This window comes from Mus pahari, chromosome 1 (assembly GCF_900095145.1).
Source record: "Mus pahari chromosome 1, PAHARI_EIJ_v1.1, whole genome shotgun sequence".
Taxonomy (NCBI): Eukaryota; Metazoa; Chordata; class Mammalia; order Rodentia; family Muridae; genus Mus; species Mus pahari.
In genome coordinates this window covers 83,116,819-83,138,341 of record NC_034590.1, presented here as the reverse complement: position 1 = coordinate 83,138,341, position 21,523 = coordinate 83,116,819, and the positions used below count along the sequence as shown (strand labels likewise).

Sequence of the window (21,523 nt, the reverse complement as noted above, 5' to 3'; positions counted from 1 at the left end):
GAACTCACTTTGTAGACCAGGCTGGCCTCGAACTCAGAAATCCGCCTGCCTCTGCCTCCCGAGTGCTGGGATTAAAGGCGTGTGCCACCACGCCCGGCTGTGAAATGAGTTTTTAAAAAGTAAACCAACTTTAAATTTTCTCTTATAGTTAATATAATTTGTGCTCTTGGAATATATTTGAACTTTTTTGTTTCAAGATACCCTTGAATGTAAGGTAGGTAAGAGAACTAAACATAAAAGAATTTCAAGAGTCTATGTAAGGTCTGTAAAATACCTCTGTGTGGCTTTAACATCATCATAAAAGAGTGAGTACAGTATCAGTAAACTTGGCACGAAGCAACCGTGTAGTATGTATGGTCTCTGACATCCCTGTACCCCACCACCACCAGTCTCATTTATTAAGGACTCTTATAATAATAACTACTTTTGTATATTTGGAGAATAGTAATTTGGTAAATAAATTAAACTTGGTTTGAGTCAGACTTACTTGAGGTTAGCAACATGAACTCTGAAATTGAGCTTTGCATCATATAGTAGACCTAGGATTTAATTGACTCTGATTTCAGATAACCAGTAAAGTGATTAGATTATTATTTATATCCTGAAATCTTAGCTACAATCCACAAACTTACTAAAATATACCAGACTATGATTGTTTATTTTTGTCAACTTGGCAAAGGCTATAGTTGTCTGGGAAGAAGAACCTCAATTGAGGAATTGCCTCTGTTAGGTTGGATAGTAGGCAAGTCTCTGAGGGCATTTTCTTAATTAGTAATTGATGTGGGAAGACTTTAGTTCACATAGCAACATTGGTTGTGGTTGCATAGAAAAGGCACGCTGAGCAAGCCAGACAGTAAGCAGCATTCCTTCCTGGCTTTCTGCTTCGGTTTTGCCTTGAGTTCCTGCCCTGACTTTCCTTAGTGATGAACTGTGATCAGAATGTATAAACCAAATAAACTCTTCTCTCCTTACTTGGAACATGCTGTTTTTATAGCGATAGAAACCTAAGACAGAAGTATTCAAAATAAGTAAGATAACTCCTCAAACTAACAATTATTGCTGTCATGTGCTAAGTCTGTCTGCTTTATAAGGTCATTATCTATAAATGAACACCAGTCACACTGTAGATATAGTTTGTATGTTGACAGTTTTCTGATATGAATGTTCCTATGTCAGCAGCTTCTGAAGTTTTGTTATATCTGATTCTCTTTTCACTTATTTTTTTTTCTCTTTTGAGGATATTCCAGATATTGTCTTTCAGTTCTGCTATAATCTTTTAAAGATTATTATGACTGTGATTTTGATTTTTTTTTAATGGTTTGAATGGGAATGGCCCTCATAGACTCATGTTTTAAATGCTTGGTCCACAGTTGGTAAAAAGATTAGGAAGTATGGATTGGGGGAAGTGTGTCACTGCGTGTCGGCCATGAGGTTTCAAAGCCTGTGTATGCCATTCCCAGTAGTTTCTCTCACCCCAGACATTTTCTCTTTCTCCCCCTCTCTTATCTTGTCAGTTCCTCCTTCCCTTCCTTTCTCTCCTCCCTTCCTTCTCCCCAGCCCCCTCACCTGCCTGTCTGCCTGCCTGCCTGGTGCTTGTGGATCAGTTATAAGCTATCATATACTGCTTCAGCACTATGAGTGCCTGCCGGCTGTCATCTTCCCCACCATGATGGTTACAGATTCTAATCCTTTGAAAGGCTGAACTCCAATTAAATGCTTTCTATAATAAGTCCCACAAAACTGAGCCCTTAAATTCCTATTCAGTCTTTAAGGAACCTGCCTTCCATATAAACTAGAATTCATTAGAATATTTAGATAAATTTGCAAGTTATGTGCATAAATTTATACTATGTTGGTATTGCTTAGGTTTGCTGTAACAGATCCTTGCTTTTTAAGTGTGATCATATTAGTAAGATCCTTAAACCCCATGCTCCAGATCTAGGGATTGAGCCTTGGGCCTCACTACATGCTGTGTAAGCACTCTAACCAGTAGGTATATCCTTAGCCCTAGATTTCAACAGTTTTGAAGAGTTTACTGCTTGACTTTGAAATTAAGTGATAAATTAGTATTACTGAAATAATACGTGATAAATTTGCATTACATAAAGAAATAAGTAGATTATAAATTAAAGTTATAAAAATTTAAATGCAGGCAGGTAGTTTGATTTTATGTAAAGTGGGTTTATTTTCATAGTTAGAGGTGGAAGACATTAATGGTTAAAAAAAAAAAAAAACAATCTAGAAGGATTCATGATTGAGGAATCTGATTTGGGTGTTTGCCGTAGCTTTATTGGATAGTGGTGGTTTGTGAGCTCTATAGGTGGTCATTAGTTAATTTAGTAGCTGTCTTTAATCTGATTGAGATAAATACTTTTGGTTTCTGAGACCATGAACTATACTGCTGTATGCAAGAGTCTGTGTAGGCTGGTGGGGAAAGCTTTAATGTTGACCAATGAGAAAACCATGAGGAAAAACTTGATTGAGATTATGTACACATAATGAACATGACTTCATGGTATAGTAGTCTCAAGCAGGTTCTGTGGCCAAAAAGCCAGTTTTGGTGTACAGTTTGTTAAGTCTAGATATTTTATGTACCCATAAAACCTCAACTGCCATGAGTATATTGGCATATCTTTCACATACAAAAATTTCCAAAGTGCCCTTTTCTCTTCCTTTCCTATTGCTGTATTTCCTAGAATTTTACATATTTATTTTGTCTGCCTTTTTCATTAGGCATAGTTATTTTGAGATTTTTCTCTTGTTATGATTTGTATAACTTGTGAAAAATATTCATATTTTATTGAATTTTGTCAGCTGTAGGAATATATTACAATAGTTTATCCACCTGTCCATGGACATCCAGATACTTTTCAAATTTGAGTGGTTACAAGTAAAACTTAAAAGAATATTTGTGTATGTATGTATGTGTGTGTGTATATGTGTGTGTGTGTGTATGTATATGTATATATATATATATATATATATATATATAAAATGTTTAAGTTTTATAGATACATGTTTTCATCTCTTTTCAGAGGTAAAATAAAATAAAATGAAGTATCTGGGGTATATGACCAGTATACGTTTTATTTCTCAAAAACAAGTTGTCTTCTAGAACAGTTTCCAATGTACTTATACTATACCAGTCCTTCCATAGATGTATGTGGGTTGTATTTCATATACATGCCCCACGAGTACTTGGTATATATTTATTTCATGCGTGCATGCATGCGAAGGTCAGAGAACAGCTCAAGTTGTTTCTCTCATACCACCTTGTGGGATCCTTGAATCAAATTCAGATCAGCAGGTCCAATGTTTCTACATGCTGAGTCACTTTGCTGGCCTATGGTCAGATTTTTGTCTAGCCACTCTGAAATCCATTGTCATTTTAATTTGTATTTCTTTAATAATTGATAATGTTTAATATTATTTCATATAATTCATTTTATCTATATATAGTTTTTGTTATTTTGAGAATTTAATTCATGTACATGATCTTAACTCAGAATTATTTTTTCTTATCAGTGGGTTTTGTTTTTCTTTAATGGTGATTTTTGAAGAGCAAATTGTTTTAATTCTGTGGTCAATTATCACTTCACTCATACACGAATTTTGCCTTTTGTTTCTAAAAGTTTTATAGTTTTAGGTTTATGTTTGTGGTCTATTTTGAGTTTACTACTGTCCAGACCAGAATCCTATTGTTCTTTCCAGTTCTAGAAGTGAAATGTCCATTGCTTATCTATTTTAAAACCATTTGATAAAATACACTTCTTCCCTTTTATTGCTTTTGAATGCTTGTTGAAGTAGTCTATATTTCTCTCTGTTCTCATGAGAGTTGAGCATATCCTATTCTGTCAAATCTTTCTCTGATTCGTCACTTTATCTGCCACTCAATTAAACATCATTTTCAGACATGGGTGTTTCCTTCTACAAATTAATTTTACCTTCATTGTTTGGGATTAAGTAAGTGTGTAATAAGGGTATGTCTGTATTTCAACCAGAAGGATTAAAGGTATGTGCTAAAGCTGAGCCACAACTAGAAACATGTTTTTCCAGTAAACAACACAATTTCAGGATTCACAGTATGATCAAATATCTAGCAACAGTCCTGTGTATTTAGACAAACTGAATTTAGGTGGTAGTAGTATTATATCTTCACATCGCATTACTATAATTATCAAAAACACTTAGAATATCTGTTGTAAGGTTTATAGTTTTCTTGAGATACTTTTTGGTCTGGTTGGGATAATTCTGACCTTATATAGTGAGTTAGAAAGTTCTGCCTTTTCAGTTTTATGGGAAAGTTGCATAAAGTTGATATTATTTCTGTTTGAAGTATTCATCATGGAGCCATCTGGAACTGGAGGGCTTTTTGAAGGAATGTTTTAAATTATAAATTCAAATTTTCTTAATACACACAGAGCTGTTCGGTGTGTCTGCATTCTTGAGTGAGCTGTGGCAGGTTTGAATTTGTAATTTTCCCAAGTTGTTGAATTTTTTGGAATGAAGGATTTTTTAAAATTATTATTAACTATTCTTTGAATTTCAGTAGACTCAGAACACTGTTTCTGACAGTAGCCATTTGAATCTTTCTTTTCACATGACTAGGGTGGACATTTCTCAACTTTACTGGTCTTCTAAGCCTTTGTTTCATTGGTTTTCCTTCTGTTTTCTAATTCATTTTCAGTCTGCTCTTTATTAGAGGTCTCATTGAGAACCACTGCTATAGGGAGTCAGTGCTGAAGTTGCCCCTCTAAGCGCTACTATACTATCATTGCCATAGCATAGAGTTGTGACATGTCAGGTGAGTTTTAGTTTTATTGTGTATTGAATTTTAGAATTTCTCCTTTCATTCTTTTAGCTAAAGGTGTTTATTTAATTTCTGAATCTTTATTTTCCAAATGTTTTGAATTTTAATTTAGTTCCGTTGTAATCAGAAAATATTTATATGATTAAGTTCTTTTAATTTTATTGAGATTTGCTTTATTGCCTAGAATATAGTTTGTCATTGTAAATGTGTGCACATAAAAACGATGATTTTCCTGATATTCTTCTGTGAGGTGTTCTATGTCAGGTCAAATCAGTTGATAGTATATTAAAATCTCTAATTGACTTCTGTCTGCTTCCTCTACTAAATATTGCAGTAGGGCTAAGAGTATAGCTCAGAGGTGAAATGTCCACTTAAATGTGGAGCACTGAGTTTAATCCTTAGTACTGTAATACGTAAGCAATCAAGTAGGTAAATATAAATATAATATAAGGGTGTTAAAAACCTTTTGTAATTGTGTGGTTGACTCTTTCTCATTTATCAGTTTTTGCTTTGTATGATTTGAGTCTGCTTATGAGGCAGAAAAACATTTGAGTTGTGATATGTTCTTAATGGAATATCATCAAAGAACTTCCTCTTTTAGCTCTGCTTCACTGTTACAATGACCGCTGCTATCTTCATTGAACTGATGCTAACAGTGCCTTTCTTCATTCTGTTATATTGTCTCTGTACCTTCATATTTAAAGTGTGTTTCTTGTAGGCAGGCTTTGTATCCTATCAAATAATATCTGTCTTTTATGGTGTAGATCATTTATTTGCATGTAAGAAGCTTAGGTAATTTATGTATAAATATGTCTGTTACTTTGATATTATTTTCTATTCTTTTTTTCCTTCCATCTTCTCATTTTTTTCTTGTCATCTTTTGGATTAGCTGGTGTGTGTGTATGTTTGCCACAACTAATTGTGTGTGTGCTTGCACACATGGATCTGTAGAGGCCAGAGATTGATGTTGACTATCACTCTCTTCCTTGTTTTTTGAAAAAGGATCTCTTTATAGAACCTGATCATCCAGGGAACTTTGAGATCTACCCCACTCAGACACATTGCTCAGCTTGCCTTTTTATATGTGTGCTGGAGATGTAAACTTAAGTTCACATACTTGTACAGCAAAATACATTTATCCACTGAGCTATTGTTCTAGCTAAAACTAGTGTGTGTGAGGGGGATAGGGGTTGTTTTACTTCAGTTTGTAACATTTTAACTAAAAGTCTTTATTGTATGAATAGCTGCTTTAACATTTATAGTATATTATCTTTAACCTGCTGTCCAGTGATATGCAGCTGTTTGTGTAGTATAAAAGTCTCACAACACTGTGATATCATTTCTTCCATCCCAATTTTGTTCTGTAGTACTCATATGTATGTTATAAACCATGTGCCATAGTTAGAATTATTGTTCATGCTAATCTTTTAAGAAGATTAAAACAGTAAGAAAAATATTTTCCAGTGTAGTTACTCTTTTCAGGGTCTCTCATTCTTGCATTAGATCCACATTGTTACTTGGCCTTTTTTTTTTTTTTTCTTAAGAATTACTTCCTTTTGTCTTTTGAATAGGTATACTCATAATACATTTGCCATTTTGTCATATGTCTTAAGTTAGGGTTTTACTGCTGTGAACAGACACCATGACCAAGGCAAGTCTTATACAAAACAACATTAAATTGGGGCTGGCTTACAGGTTCAGAGGTTCAGTCCATTATCATCAAGGTGGGAGCATGGCAGTATCCAGGCAGGCATGGCACAGGCAGAGCTGAGAGTTCTACATCTTCATCCAAAGGCTGCTAATGGAAAACTGACTTCCCAGGCAACTAGGGTGAGGGTCTTAAGCTCACACCCACAGTGACACACCTATTCCAACCAGGTCACACCTATTCCAACAAGGCCACACCTCCAAATTGTGCCACTCCCTGGTCCAAGAATATACAAATCATGACAGTCATAAAATATCAGTATTCTCATTTTGTATTTGAGAGTTTTGCTCTAGACCAATGGGAACATATTTATTGTTACATTTTTCTTTAAAGTGTATGGGCAACTTACTGTGTATATTATATTTGTGGCTTTGTAATTTTCGTCAAATTTGGGAGAGGGCTAGACATTTTTCTTCCATATTTTCTCTTTTCTTTTTCCTTTGTGGATTCCATCCAAGAGGCCATATTTGGATTTGATCCACACCATATTCAAGCTCTATTTATATTGTTTCTTACAGTCTTTTAGTGGAGCTATTTGGACTGGAGAATAACTGCAGTCCTGCCACTGCCCTGGCCAGAGGCAGGTACTGGGAATGAACTACTTTCTCTGTCACCTGTATCAGTTCACAAGGTGCACATTTGTTTAGATGCAGCCTGGAGCAGAGCTTGAACTTGCTTGTCCTTGTTCCTTATCTTACACATGCTGCTCTGTCTTTTAGAGTGTTTTCCTGATCTAAAATTATTTAAGCAAATAGGGGAGAATGTAATTTGTCTTCTATAACATCTGATTTTTGAAGGCTGATTCAGCATACATCCTTTTTGGCTTATAAAGAAAAAAATGGTTGTATGTGATGACAGTGTTTGCATTTATTTAAAATCTAATCAGTTTAGAAATGAAGGCAATATTTCAGTAGAACACTTAGCGCTCTCTCTCTCGCTCTCGCTCTCTCTCTTGCTCTCGCTCTCGCTCTTGCGCTCACTCGCTCTCTAAAATGGTGTCTTGTAAAAACACTTTTTCAACTAATTAGTCTGCCTGGCCCTTATTCAAAACTGAACATTTAGCCTGTGTTTGCCTTTAGCCATAGTTGTGATTGGACAGTCTATTAAATTACTGGGTCACATTTAGGAAATTTGCTTTCTTGTGGTTCAAAATGATTAAAACTTAGCAGTGAGAATAATAGAGTTCTGCCGCCCCCATATCTGATCCTTCTATTAATAAGCACTCCCTTTTTCTACTTCAGAAGTCAGCCAGAAATTCTGGTATTCCTATTCCAGTAGTAGAATCTCTCGGTTCTATTTGAAGAAAATGATTATGTTCTAAGAATATAACTGCCCCCTCCCTTTCTAGAAGGAACATGAGAGTGGAAAATTCTTTTCTTCATAAGGCTTATGAAAAACACATGACTGATAATGGCTAACAGACTGCCTTTATTTCTCTAGGAGTAACTAAATCTACTTTATCTTCTGTGCCTGTAATCTCTGTTATAACAGGATGGTGATTGATTTCCATAGTAAAACAAACCACAAAAATAACAAAGCAGTATAGTCAATAAACTAACAAAAAAAGATGACCTTGAGTCACTACAGGATTTAAATCAGCTTTTGGAATTATAAGATTACATTTTAACCAGTGTGGTTTTGGTGAAAAGAAATCACTAGAGTATAAAGGGGACATTAGGATGAAGCAAGGCTTAGCTTACAGTGTTGCCACCACCATGTTGGGTAGTATTGTATAACTAACAGAAGTTTGAACTTTTCTCTCCCCATCTGTTATAACTAAACAACCAGCATTTAAAAGGTGCATTGTAGCAGCTGTGCTAACCCTTCTGTTTATTATACTTGATTTATTCCTAGCATCAACTAAAGAAAGTCAATAGAGTCTTAGAACGTACATCTTACAGATAGAGGACCTGCTTCCAGATATTAAGGAACTCACAGTATTATGTAACTATTAAAAGAGAGTTTGAGTCTGACTCTTTATTTCTGTGAAACCATAAAGTATCTTCTATTTCTAAAATATGCTATAAAATAGTTTTTAAACTATAAACTGTTAGATATACTTACTAACATGCTACATTTCCAGATTGCCTTGGCTCTGGTCTGGTTACTACCATTGCCTTTTCTATACCTACCTGGATTGTAATCTCATTGTTAATTTTTTTTGCTGTTTGTTTCCATTTTCATTATTAAAATTTTACATATTTTTAGGAACTTGTGACAAACTCTAATCTAAATTTTTAATTACATTCATCTACCTATGTATTTTTGTGGTGCTCACATGCAGAGGTGAGAGAACAGCTTTGCAGGACATGCTTCACTCCTTCCACCATGTAGTTTCTAGGATCAGACTCAGATCGTCAGACTTGGCAACCAGTGAACGCTCTCATTCAGAAAACCGAACTTAGCCCCCTAACTTTAGTCTATTGGCTTTGTCTTCATCTTTTGAGATTCTAAAGCATTTGTTGTCTTACCACTCAATTAGTACTATATTTGTGATGTACATATTTTACATTTAGAAGTGAATTATTTATACTTCTCAGTATATGTATTAATAATGTATTATTGCTACATGGATAAGCTCAAGAAAGCTTTTTATTGGTATTTAAACTGATAAGAACAGATGTTAATATTAATACTAGATCTTAACACTATTGTCATTTAACATATCATTTTGCATGTACAGTGCATATTTAATAATACTGGGAGTGAATTCTGTTACTAGACTATTTTAGCTAAAGGACAGTGTTTTCAGTTACCTCTCACAGTAGAATTTAATCTATGTAACATTTCCTGAATTTTTTTTAATTCTCTCATTTTTTATAATCAGAAAGTAAAATAAAAGTTGAAATTAGCTGGGCGGTGGTGGCACACACCTTTAATCCCAGCACTTGGGAAGCAGAGGCAGGCGTATTTCTCAGTTTGAGGCCAGCCTGGTGTACAGAGTGAATTCAGGACAGCCAGGGCTATACAGAGAAACCCTGTCTCGAAAAAAAACAAAACAAAACAAAAACAAAAAAAAGTTGAAATTAGCATAGTAATAATAATACATTTATAAAATTTTTCTAAGTGTTTGCTTGGAGACTTGTTTGATAAGGAGACCAGTTATTTTATTCAAACCTCAATTTTTTATTTTATTTAGTGTTTTAGAATTTGGTGCTCTGTTCATCTAAGATCCCATTATGAATAAATTTAAAATACCTGTATAACTCCTGTTACTAAGCTTACTTGTATCTTAGAAGTCAGGTAATGCTGTATATGATAGTGAATGCCTGTAGTACCAGTACTGGGTGGCAAGAGAGACTGGATCTTTGTAATAAGAGTCCATCTCTATAAAACAAGACAAAAAATAGTCAGTTAACCTTTTGGGGTTTTAATTTTTTCATCTATAAAACATTAAATATGTTTTTTATAAGCATATACTCCAGAATTTGTCAAAGGTAAAGGTTCAGATTTCAGAATCAAAAAGTAACATTTGATTTTTGTACTTTAAAATATTAGTTGTATATTAAAGCATGTTTTCATTTAAAATATTTTGCTATCTTTTTTTTTTCCTGCTTTTATGATTAATTTTCTTTTCTAACCTATCAGCTCTGCCTCACGTGTTGCTAAGGGAGGAGTCGACCACACCAAAATGAGTCTGCATGGTGCTAGTGGGGGCCATGAGAGATCAAGAGATAGACGAAGGTCAAGTGACAGATCACGAGATTCATCTCATGAGAGAGCAGAGTCTCAGCTTACTCCTTGTATTCGAAATGTGACTTCACCAACAAGGCAGCATCATATTGGTATGTAAGGTTGTCTCTCACCCCACCAATTCTGTCAGCAGTCTTTTTACAATTGTGATGATATTCAGTTGTGCATAACACTTCACTTCTTTATTGTAATTCAGTTATTTGTATTTTATCTAATCTTAATATTTAAAAGGACAACTTATTAAATCAAGCATAGAGGTATATTTTAAATTTAGGAGCAATCTTATAAAAGAAATACCATGAAAAGCTTTTAAAGCTGTGATAATATAGATTTTTAAGAAAAAAATTTCAATTTAATTTTTAATAACAGTGACTTATTCTAAAATAGTAGTAAGGCAAATTATAGCTAAGGTTCTCTGGTTAATCATGCTAACAAAATAAAAGAAAAACCATTATGGGATTATTTATTCTGATTTTTGACAGATTTTCAAATTTAATAATAAAAATAGACGAAAGAGAAATATGTTTTACTTTGTTAGCACCTTGGGTCTTCTCCTTCCTTCTTACTCATACATAAGCAGCACTTTTAGCCCAGGACAACACACTGTATCACTATGAAGTATATAAATGTGCCTAAGCATTATGGAAATGTTGAGGTTTTTAAACTTGCTCATAGGAAAGGTATAAATAACTAACTTTGATTTAGGGTTGATTTATAGCTTCTTCTGTGATCATTTGTGCTTAGCATGTATGTGGTCCTGGGTTCAGACTCTACCACCTGTGTATGTGAGAACATATTTAGACTGCAGATATATATAGTTTGCTGGTAGAGTACTAATTAATCATGTACAAGACTCTTTGAATCCCCAGCAGGCTCCACTCCCAAACTGACTTAACTATATTTGATAGTATCTGATAATTTGAGGTAACTCAGAATCATTTAAGTTAGGTCTTATTAAGCAGAGAAATTGACAATATCTAACAAGGTCAATCATATGCAAAAAATGGACAGAAGTAACAAAAAGAGTTAATAGTCTCTTCCATGATTCATTGAGTCTCTGAGAAATGAGAACAGAATACAGTTATTTTATCACTCCAGTAAATTTTGCTTTCAGGATGCTACCAGCCTTGTGGAAACAGGAATTAAAGGAGGAGGGTGTCAGAACAGCTCTGGAGCTATAGCAAGCCTAATTATACAATCAGCATGCTGTACAGAGTGTTCTAAGTAACCTGAGTCATAAAGAAATTTGGCAAAAACTGATGAGACAGAGGTACATTTTTAGGTCACCTTTAAATTTTAGCAATCTAGCCTTTAAATAAAACTTACCATACAATCTTTATTTCCCTTTTATAGGGTATTAGAACATCTAAAGAAAACTTTAACAATATTTTCTATCAATAAAAATAATAAATAATAACTGTATGGCTAATAAAAGTGAGGTTTGGAAGAAAATGTATCAGCTGAGCAGAGTGGTGCAGTCCTGTAAACCTAGTACTAAGAAGGTTCTCAATAACTACATGGTGAATTTGAGGCCATCCTGCTCGTCATGAAGCCCAGCCTAAAGCAAACAGAAAAGAAGCAGTACACCATTTCTTGCTTAATTCTTTGGTAGTCATTCAGGTTTTATGGTTTTGTTTGTTTGTCTATTTCCTATTGTCCCTGCTGAGTTTTTTTCTTTTTAGATCTTCTTTTTACGAGAAAAATTAATGATTTCAGTGTGATGTTATTAATACAACATATTTCTACAGTTGTACTTCATGTTCTGTATAATTGTAACACTTTTTAGTAATTAGAACTGTTTTAAATTGTTACTCTCAGGCTGAAGAGTGGGGGCATGTATAATCTTAGTACCTTGAAGTGGAGGGTCATGAGTTTGAGACCAGCCTGAGCCATGTAGCAATACCATGTCTCAACAACAAAAACAAAAAGAAACCAAAATAGCTCTGTCAAATTTGATATTCTAGTTAACCTTCCACTGATTTTTCACATCTATCTATTTGACTTAAAGAATATTTTGATTTTTGCATATTTTTCAGTGGAATAATAATGAAAGATTTACCTTAACTTTGATATTTGGCTGGGTCAACATCAATTAGCTTGAATATTTTAAAAAACATTTTTATGTTTTGGGTTTTATTCTTGGATTTGTTGAAAAGAGCATTTGAAATAGAAAAACAAATTCTGCAATTTAAATGAACTTTTCTATTTCAGACATTTTAGAAGATTCAGTTCTCAAAAAAAAAAAAAATTTTTTTTTTTGACATGGGGTTTCTCTGTGTAGCCCTGGCTGTCCTGGAACTTGTTCTGTAGAACAGGCGAGCCTGGAACTCATGGAGGTCTGCCTGCCTTTGCCTGTTTAGTGCTGGGACTAAATGTGTGTGACACCATCGCCTGGCTCAAATCTTTTTAAAGAAAATTTGTATGACTTTAATATTTTTATTTCAGAACGAGAAAAAGACCATAGTTCTTCTCGTCCAAGCAGTCCTCGTCCTCAAAGAGCATCCCCAAATGGCTCCATGAGCAGTGCTGGGAACAGTAGCAGGAACAGCAGTCAGTCAAGCTCAGATGGTAGCTGTAAAACATCTGGGGAGATGGTGTTTGTATATGAAAATGCAAAAGAAGGGGCTCGGAATGTGAGGACATCTGAGCGAGTGACCCTGATAGTGGATAACACCAGATTTGTTGTGGACCCATCCATTTTTACTGCACAGCCAAATACAATGTTGGGCAGGTTTGTTTCATTGCTGTTCATTATATTACTAATTTTAAAGCACTTTTCACAGTCATTTTTTTGTGTGTGGTTATTAAGTTTTATAGTAAAATTTCTGCTGTAGAGAGAGCCATAACATTCCTATTTTATAGATAAAAGAACCGGATTTTGGAAGTTAAATAATTTGTCTAAGTTAATACAGTAGAATTTGGGTAGAGCCAACCTTAAATTTGGTTTTATTTTGACTGATCTTTTGTAGTACCTGTGGCAATAGCAAATAGTAATATCAAATTTGTTGTTAAAGTCAGAACACTGAAAGATCTCTACAGATTGATCTGGTAGATTGACTCTACCAGATGAATCTCTCTCTTTTTTTTTTTTAAGATTTATTTATTTTATGTAAATACACTGTCGCTGTCTTCAGACACACCAGAAGAGGGCACTGGATCCCATTATAGATGGTTGTGAACCACCATGTAGTTGCTGGGAATTGAACTCAGGACCTCTGGAACTCTGGAAGAGCAGTCAGTGTTCTCTTAACTGCTGAGCCATCTCTCCAGCCCTAACCAGATGAATCTTAGTTAGCATTGATATATTTCCCAAATGAATTCCTAAAGCCAGTCACTGGATATAGAAGAATACCTATCAGCTTTGTTTAAAAGAAAACTGATTGATTAGCTGTGAAATCAATTTGAATTGTCACTTTGATGTAAATTTTAATTGTCAGTTTGTTGTAAATATTTAAGGTGGGGAGTAAAGGTAATTGTCATTTAGAAAACGTGTGGTTAGAGCCGGGCGTGGTGGCACACGCCTTTAATCTCAGCAGAGGCAGGTGGATTTCTGAGTTCAAGGCTGGTCTGGTCTACAGAGTGAGTTCCAGGATAGCCAGGGCTACACAGAGAAACCCTGTCTCAAAACAAACAAACAAAAAAAAGTGTAGTTAGTAGTTGTCTTGAGTAGTTTGCAGTTAATGAGAACAACAATCTCAGGATTTTAGGCAATGAAATTGTTTTCAAAATGCCTAAAATAAGGATCAAACACTTAAGTGCAATATCAGTATTTTTGTCTATAACTAAGATGGAAGATATAAATGAAATAAATGTTTACATGAGGAAGAAACTTGAAGTATTTTCCTACTCTGTTTTTGTGATGGGTGTAGTAGGGGCTTCAGGAAGGAGGGGATAAAGGGAAAGAGAGAAAGACCAAGAATAGAATCAATGCTGGTGTTGTGATATTGTATGCATTTTGAGTAACTAAATAATTTTTCTAAATAGCATTGGGCTTGAATATGCATTTCCATGAGTATGTATTTTTTTTACTATCATGAGATGATTAGTAGAAGCTATTGACTTGACATTGTTCTACTTTACTTTTATATAAAAATTGGGGGAAAAGTAGGTATTTGAAATTTTGCTTCAACTGTTTTAAATTGGTGTTCACATTGATCTGAAAAGAATAGCATTCCTTTTGTAAAAAGTTCAAGCATTTGAGGAAATTGCATGACATTTGATTCTTGATGCTATTCAGTCAGTGGAAGCTTCTATTCAGGCAGTGACTAAAGCATATCTTTGGGGAGGAAAATTAATATTCATAGGAACTGGAAAGCACTTGGCATTCTTTTTGGAAACTTTAAAATAAAAAATGCTTTGTTTTTCATAAATTTCTGTGTTATAAGAATAACCTGCTTAAACTACTGAGTAAAATACTTGAAATAATTGTATTTACTCTGGAAATAGTGGCATTATTGAATTCAGAGGCTCATTTTTTTTAATTAATGATTTTAAGATATTTCTTAGTACTGCTTGAAACTTTATTGCAAAGAACACTTTTTAAAAATTGTTTCATTTTTCTTATTAGTTACCAGTAGGGCCAATAATGTCTTGAAAAACATAAAATTCCTGTTTTTTACTTTTTCTTATATTAAAATAAAGGTTAGGAGGGTTTTTTTTCCTTTTAACTCATTTAATTAAAATTTTCTGGGTGATGGTTGTTTATATTTTTTTGAGACAGGGTTTCTCTGTGCAGCCCTAGCTGTCCTGGAACTTTCTCTTTAGACCAGGTTATCCTCAAACTCAGATATTTACCTGCCTCTGCCTCCCAAGTGCTAATAAGAATAAAGGCATGTGTCACCATGTCTAGCCAGTCTCCATACTTTCATTTTCCAGACTCTGTTACTGGCTTGCTTGCCTGGTTGGTTTTCTTTTTCTTTTCCTTTTTCTTTTTCTTTTCTTTTTTCTTTTTTCTTTTTTTCTTTTCTGTCTTATCTTTATTTTGGGGAGACAGGATCTCACTGCGTAGCTCTGACTGTTCTGGAACTCACTATGTAAAGCAGATCCAAATGCTTGGATTAAAGTCATGCACAATGTTGCCCAGTTTATCCACTGTTCTTATTTTGGCATATAATGACTTATTTTTCTATTCTAGAATACAAGTCTAAGAATTTTGAGTAGGATTCCTTATATTTAGAATTTCTGAAATTTTAAGTAGCCTAACTGGCTTATATTGTCTTTTTTTTTTTTTTTTTTCCAACTCAGCTGCTGTATGTTCTGTTAATATACTACAACTTGATGATGAACAGTAGTTTCATGGAAGGGCACAGGTTAAACATACCCCTCCCAAATCATCCTTTCTCTAGAATGATTGTTTTCCTTACTTTCTATTACCATTTGGGGGTGAGGGTTGATACGGTTCTTGCTGTATAGTTTCAGGGCAGCTTAGAATTTCCTGTGTAGCCCGTGCTGGCTTTGAATCTGTGGCAGTGTTCCTGCCTCAATCTTCTGAGTGATGAAGTAATGGTTGTGAGCTACTGTACCTTGATAAGATGATAGTATTTTTTGTGTGCTAGTGGTAGAACCCAGGTCCTTATGCATGTAAGGCAAGTGCCCTACTTCTGGGTGACATCTTTAGCTATTGGTTTTATTATCGCTTAAAGGTAAATCCATACTATTGTTCCTATTGGACCTTTTATGCTCTCTTTATAACATTGGCCAAATTTCTTATAATTATTAATATAATGAAAGAATATAATGATTAAGTAATATTTATGTCTATATGTGAAACTGATATTCCTTTTTAAAAGCATCTTAATTACTTAATATCACAGGATGTTTGGATCTGGCCGGGAACATAATTTCACACGTCCCAATGAGAAGGGAGAATATGAGGTGGCAGAGGGAATTGGTTCTACTGTGTTTCGAGCTATTTTGGTGAGTGTGTTTGTTTATGTTAATAACTTAGGCATAAGATCCATCCTCAGTGTTTAGATGTCTTCTTGGACATATATTCTTATTTTGTTTTAAATGTTTTTAAATTCATATTTGTGTTTATGGCCTCAGAAAGATATGATATAAAGATTCATCTCTTAGCCCTGAATGCAGTTCTTTCAGGCGTTACATTCCAACATTTCTAAAGTCATATAATTTCTCTTAATTTTGAACCATAATTTATTGTCCCAAACTAGCACTATGGAAATTTATGAACATCTAAACATTTTCTTACTGATCTTTGTTGTTACTGTTCTTATTAACTCTTTTTTTAAACATATAAGTAAAATTTTAAAGATTGTTAGGTAAACTGAGGCCCCATCTAACATTACTCTTCCATAATTTAAAAATATCAGAGCACTAGTTAGTTTTGAAAGTGCTACCAACACAGTCTTGATAATAGGTTTGGACTACCCAAGTGCTTAATGCATTTTTCTCTAATTTTTTCCCTCCAGGATTACTATAAGACAGGAATCATCCGCTGTCCTGATGGCATATCTATTCCTGAACTGAGAGAAGCATGTGATTACCTTTGTATCTCTTTTGAATACAGTACAATTAAATGTAGAGATCTCAGTAAGTATGAGGTTTGTGTTTACTAGTATTGTAAAGCCTGAATATGTTGTTTACATAGAGTACAGATGTTTGTTTAGTTCAATTATAAAGCGTCCTGGTATTTTAAAAAATATTTATTGAACTCTGAAGAATTCTAGATAGCTCTGTTATTTTCTAAACTTTTTTCAACTTTTTGTTTTTGTTTTTGTTCTTGTTTTTGAGACAGGGTTTCTCTGTATATCCCTGGCTGTCCTACAACTCACTCTTACTCCTGGCCTTGAACTCAGAAATCCTCCTGCATCTGCCTCCCAAGTGCTGGGATTAAAGGTGTGCACCACCACTGCCCAGCAACTTTTTTCAACTTTAATAATTTTCTTAATGAATTCTTAAGAGATTTTCTTTTTTACTGTTTCATGGATCATTTGTTACTAATATGTCCTAGCTTGGGAACCCTGATCCTTTTCCTAAAGTGTGTCTTATTTTCATTATTTATATCATATCATCTAAATTTTTTTATCTTTTTTATCTCTATGTGAGATAGTACCTGATATGCAGTATTAAGTGAGGATTTATTTAAGAAAAAAAGGGCAAAAATAGGAAGTACAAAAACCTGCCTGTACCAAAAAGAGGAGGCAGGAGGTTCAGAAGTTGAAAGTCATCTACAGCTATGTTGTAGATTTGAGGCCACTGTGGACTTTCTGAGACACCCCATCTTTTCAAAATAAAAGGAAATAAATGTAAAGAAAACTGTTAAAAGATCTTTTTGCGGTTAGAGAGATGGCTCAGCAGTTAAGAGCACTTGTTTCTCTTGCTGAGAACTCAGGTTTAGTTCCTAGCATGTGTGTGGAAGCTCACAAACATCTGTAATTCCAGTCCCAGAGGGACCAGCACCTTCTTCTGATCTCTGTGGGCAGGATGCATGCACACACATAGCCACACATACATTCAGGCAAACACTCATACACAGAAAATAAATATTTTTTAAAACAAGTAAGTTAGCTGGGTGTGGTGGTGCACACCTTTAATCCCAGCACTTGGGAGGCAGAGGCAGGCGGATTTCTGAGTTTGAGGCCAGCCTGGTCTACAGAGTGAGTTCCAGGACAGCCAGGACCACACAGAGAAACCTTGTCTCAAAAAACCAAAAACAAAAACAAAAACGAAAAAACAAGTAAGTTACTGAATTTGTACATTTGTTTTTAGCTACCCTCACAGAGCCCTGTTTGTATGCGTCATGTGTACTCTTAGCAGAGAGTCTTTTCTTTTTTTGTAGCATTGAGCTGACTAGAAGATTATGAGCAATGCTAATGTATTGGTAACTCTGTCATTCATTTTTACTGCTAAGTTTTCTGAGCACCTCTGTTAACACTTCCTCTTAAAATATCCTTCTTCTATGTCTCTAGTTGCATATGTAGCAGAGGATTGCATAGGTGGCCATCAATGGGAGGAGAGGCCCTTGGTCTTGAGAAGATCATATGCCCCAGTACAGGGGAACGCCAGGGCCAGGAAGCAGGAATGGGTGGGTTGGGGAGCGGGGGGTGGGGAGGGGACTATAGAGGACTTTCGGGATAGCATTTGAAATGTAAATGAGGAAAATATCTAATAAAAAATCTGTTAAATATATATATATATACATACACATATATATCTCCTTCTTTACTTTTTTGCCTGTCATTCGCTCCCTTGCTCCTTGGTCCTTCATCTACTTCATCTATTAAATGCAGCTTTTCTTTACTATTGTCCATATTTTTCTCTGACTGTGTTTTGTATATGAACTCTTTTAGGTAAAGTGCAAAAGCTGAAGATTAACCAACATGAAATTCTAAAATTGATGCTGACTTATTGTAATGTTCTATTTATCTATTCTTTGCTTCTGCTTTTAACGGGCATCCAAAAATGTCAAGATATTTTTGTGGGTTTCATTTCAGGTGCCCTTATGCATGAGTTATCAAATGATGGTGCTCGTAGACAATTTGAATTTTATCTGGAAGAAATGATCCTCCCTCTCATGGTAGCAAGCGCCCAGAGTGGGGAACGAGAGTGCCATATCGTAGTGCTTACAGATGATGATGTAGTAGATTGGGATGAGGAATATCCACCACAGATGGGAGAGGAATATTCACAGAGTAAGTGTTTTGTCATGCTTCTCTTTCCTGGTTCATTAGATGGCTAATCTCTGTCTTTTAATAGTAATCAAAGGGCGGGTATGAGATTCTTCTCCTACCCCAGGGACCAAACTAGCTCTTTGTTAAATCCAGTCCATGCCTGTTCTATAAAGTTTTTGTATTGCCTTTGGCTGCGTTGGTGCTATCATGGCAGAACTGAGAAGCTGCAACAGAGATTGCATGGCTCGCAAAGCCCAGAGTATTTACTGTTTGAGCCTGTGCAGAAAGTGTGCCCAGCCCTGCCTGTCAGGCACAGAACCTGTTTTGAATTTTGTTGACTGTAGGTAACTTTAAGTTCCAAGATTTCTTCTTGACATCATTTGTGCTTCTGATACTAGCTCTTCCAAAACTTTATTGAACCAAACTGTCATTCTCCAGTTGTTTCTAACCAGACTAGCTTATCTTGAGCAGCACTGAGGTCTTTTTTTTACTTCCAAACTTTGTGGTTAGAATTTTTTGTTTTGTTTTTGTTAGAAAGGATCTGTTATGTTGTTTTATGAACCCAATACAAGTATTTTAAACAGTGTTATAGGTGAGCTAGCATAATCTAGTCTGTTAACCTAGTAAGGGTTAGACTCCATTGAGTTTAGGTAAAAGCTATAGAAATACAGAAAGTATGAAAACTCTCATCTCTTATGTTTTTCCATTTTATGAATCATTTTCCCAAAACTAAGCAAAGATTGCAAATGGCCACTTTGGCAACCATTTTCAGAAGCTTTTTCTGACATGCTGTGGTAGAACTTTCCAGAACAGACAGGTTTGCGCTTACATGATAGACTTACATGAATGTTGTGATTCTCTTTAAAAATACTTATCGATCATATCCCATGCCTAGGTTGTGAGTCTTTTGTAGAGATATAATAGGTGCCTTTGTTGCTGTTTCCTCAGTCTTTGACTTTTTTCTGATGGTGACTTTTCTCAGTTGTGTAGAATAAAAAGTTGAACAATACAGGAAAAACAAAAAGGTACCAAAACTCAGAATAAACATACTAAATTATTTTTGGTTAAAAAGAATTTATCATATATATAATTTATTTTTGTTTTTGGAGGCAGTTCTACAACTTTATTTGACATTTATCAGGTTAGTTCTCATCTACATTGGCAATCAGTAGATTTTTGAATCTGGTAACAGGCATGTAAGTTTCAAGTGTGTATTGCTTGTTTGGTGAATCTCATCCTCATTATGTTTTCTGGACAAACATATTCACATGCAATATAGAACATCCCTTATTCCTTTGGTCCAGATAGCTTTATTGAGCCTGGTATCAATGCTTACATCTGGAGTCCTGATCTCCTTCATGGCAGATCTCCATATTTCTTTGAGTGCCCAAGGGGCACACTTCTTGAAGCCTATGCATGGATGTGCTCATGAATGTTGATGGTATATTCTCATCACAACCTTGGCAAAACAGCCTTTTTTCTTCTCAACATCTTTTTTAGCAAGAGCCATTCTTTTGGGCCCAAATTGGAAAGGACAGGTGTAAGAGGTTGTGGGATGCTATCATTTATATTTTAGCTTTCAATAGGTTTAGCTCCAAGAGAAGAGTTGCAGTTATAGGACAGAGGTCAGACTTAACTGTGGTGACTAAATTTTAGTTAGACCAACTTTTCATCTTTCACTGTTAATGTTTCATTTCTGTTTCATGGTTTTGTTTTCTCTTTTCTTTTCTTTTTTTCTTTTCTTTTCTTTTCTTTTCTTTTCTTTTCTTTTCTTTTCTTTTCTTTTCTTGTGTGTGTGTGTGTGTGTGTGTGTGTGTGTGTGTTTATCTTGAGCGTTATAGCTTAAAGGGAACAAAAGCTTTTTAAACTTAGTTTGTCTAAATGAGATTCATTTTGTTTCAAAGCTGTTCCAGCCTAAAGAAGATACATTCAAGGAGGATACAAAGATAGTTTTTTAACCCAGGCTGGTTACTCTATCCTTTCTGAATGGTTCAAAAAAGAAAACAAAACAAAACAATCTTATAATATCAGTAGTCTCAAAGCTTTAGTAATAAGCACAGATTGATCCCATGGGTAAAATTTGTATACAGACTTTCCTTTATTGACTCTTAAACCAGCATGTTTGGTTTGTGAGTGTGTTTTTCTTTTTTTGACAAAACCTTGCAGTTCACCTTTTAAGGGCGATAACTCCACCAGAAAGAGAGGAGGCGAGGAAGGCCCGTCAGTCTAACTCCCTGAAGTTCCCAGCACGTTTGGAAGACTCAACATGTTGTCAGTGGACTGTCTGCCCTTTGCAAAGCCAGTTTGCTCTAAACAGACTAACCTAGGCAGAAAATGCTCGAATCTGCCATTTTTAACATCAGTATTAATTGGGACTCTGCCTGAATGGAAAACAGTTTGTGGGGAGGGACTTTGCCTTTTGGGAAATTGTTAATAGTTGTTCAATTCATGAAACATAAAGTGTGAAGTGCTCTTTGACAAGGCAGTTTCCCCACCTCCAGAATAGGCCATGTAGGTATCTTGGTCAAGTTCTTTACTTTGCCTGCTTGATAATAGTGTGTAATCAGTATCTTTTGGTTATCTTACTGAAAGTTGGAACAGATCCCATCGAAATAAGTAGATGTGTATCTTAGATCCTTCCTGTAGATTGGGTTACCTGACTGGTTATCAAAGCTTTTCTTG

The 21,523-nt window shown here is 35.0% G+C and overlaps 1 protein-coding gene across 10 annotated transcripts in view; it reads left to right on the top strand.

Annotated features, from left to right (window-relative positions):
* Btbd10 (BTB domain containing 10) overlaps window positions 1-21,523 on the top strand; it is a 55,986-nt gene that overhangs the window by 27,771 nt on the left and 6,692 nt on the right. For all 10 annotated transcript variants that reach the window (XM_029538803.1, XM_029538784.1, XM_029538799.1 and 7 more), the window contains 5 exons: window positions 10,107-10,303; window positions 12,657-12,942; window positions 16,025-16,127; window positions 16,640-16,760; window positions 18,665-18,862. In XM_029538803.1, the coding sequence (XP_029394663.1) occupies window positions 10,150-10,303; window positions 12,657-12,942; window positions 16,025-16,127; window positions 16,640-16,760; window positions 18,665-18,862 (862 nt within the window). In that variant the 5' untranslated portion in view covers window positions 10,107-10,149. The remainder of the gene's footprint in view (window positions 1-10,106; window positions 10,304-12,656; window positions 12,943-16,024; window positions 16,128-16,639; window positions 16,761-18,664; window positions 18,863-21,523) is intronic.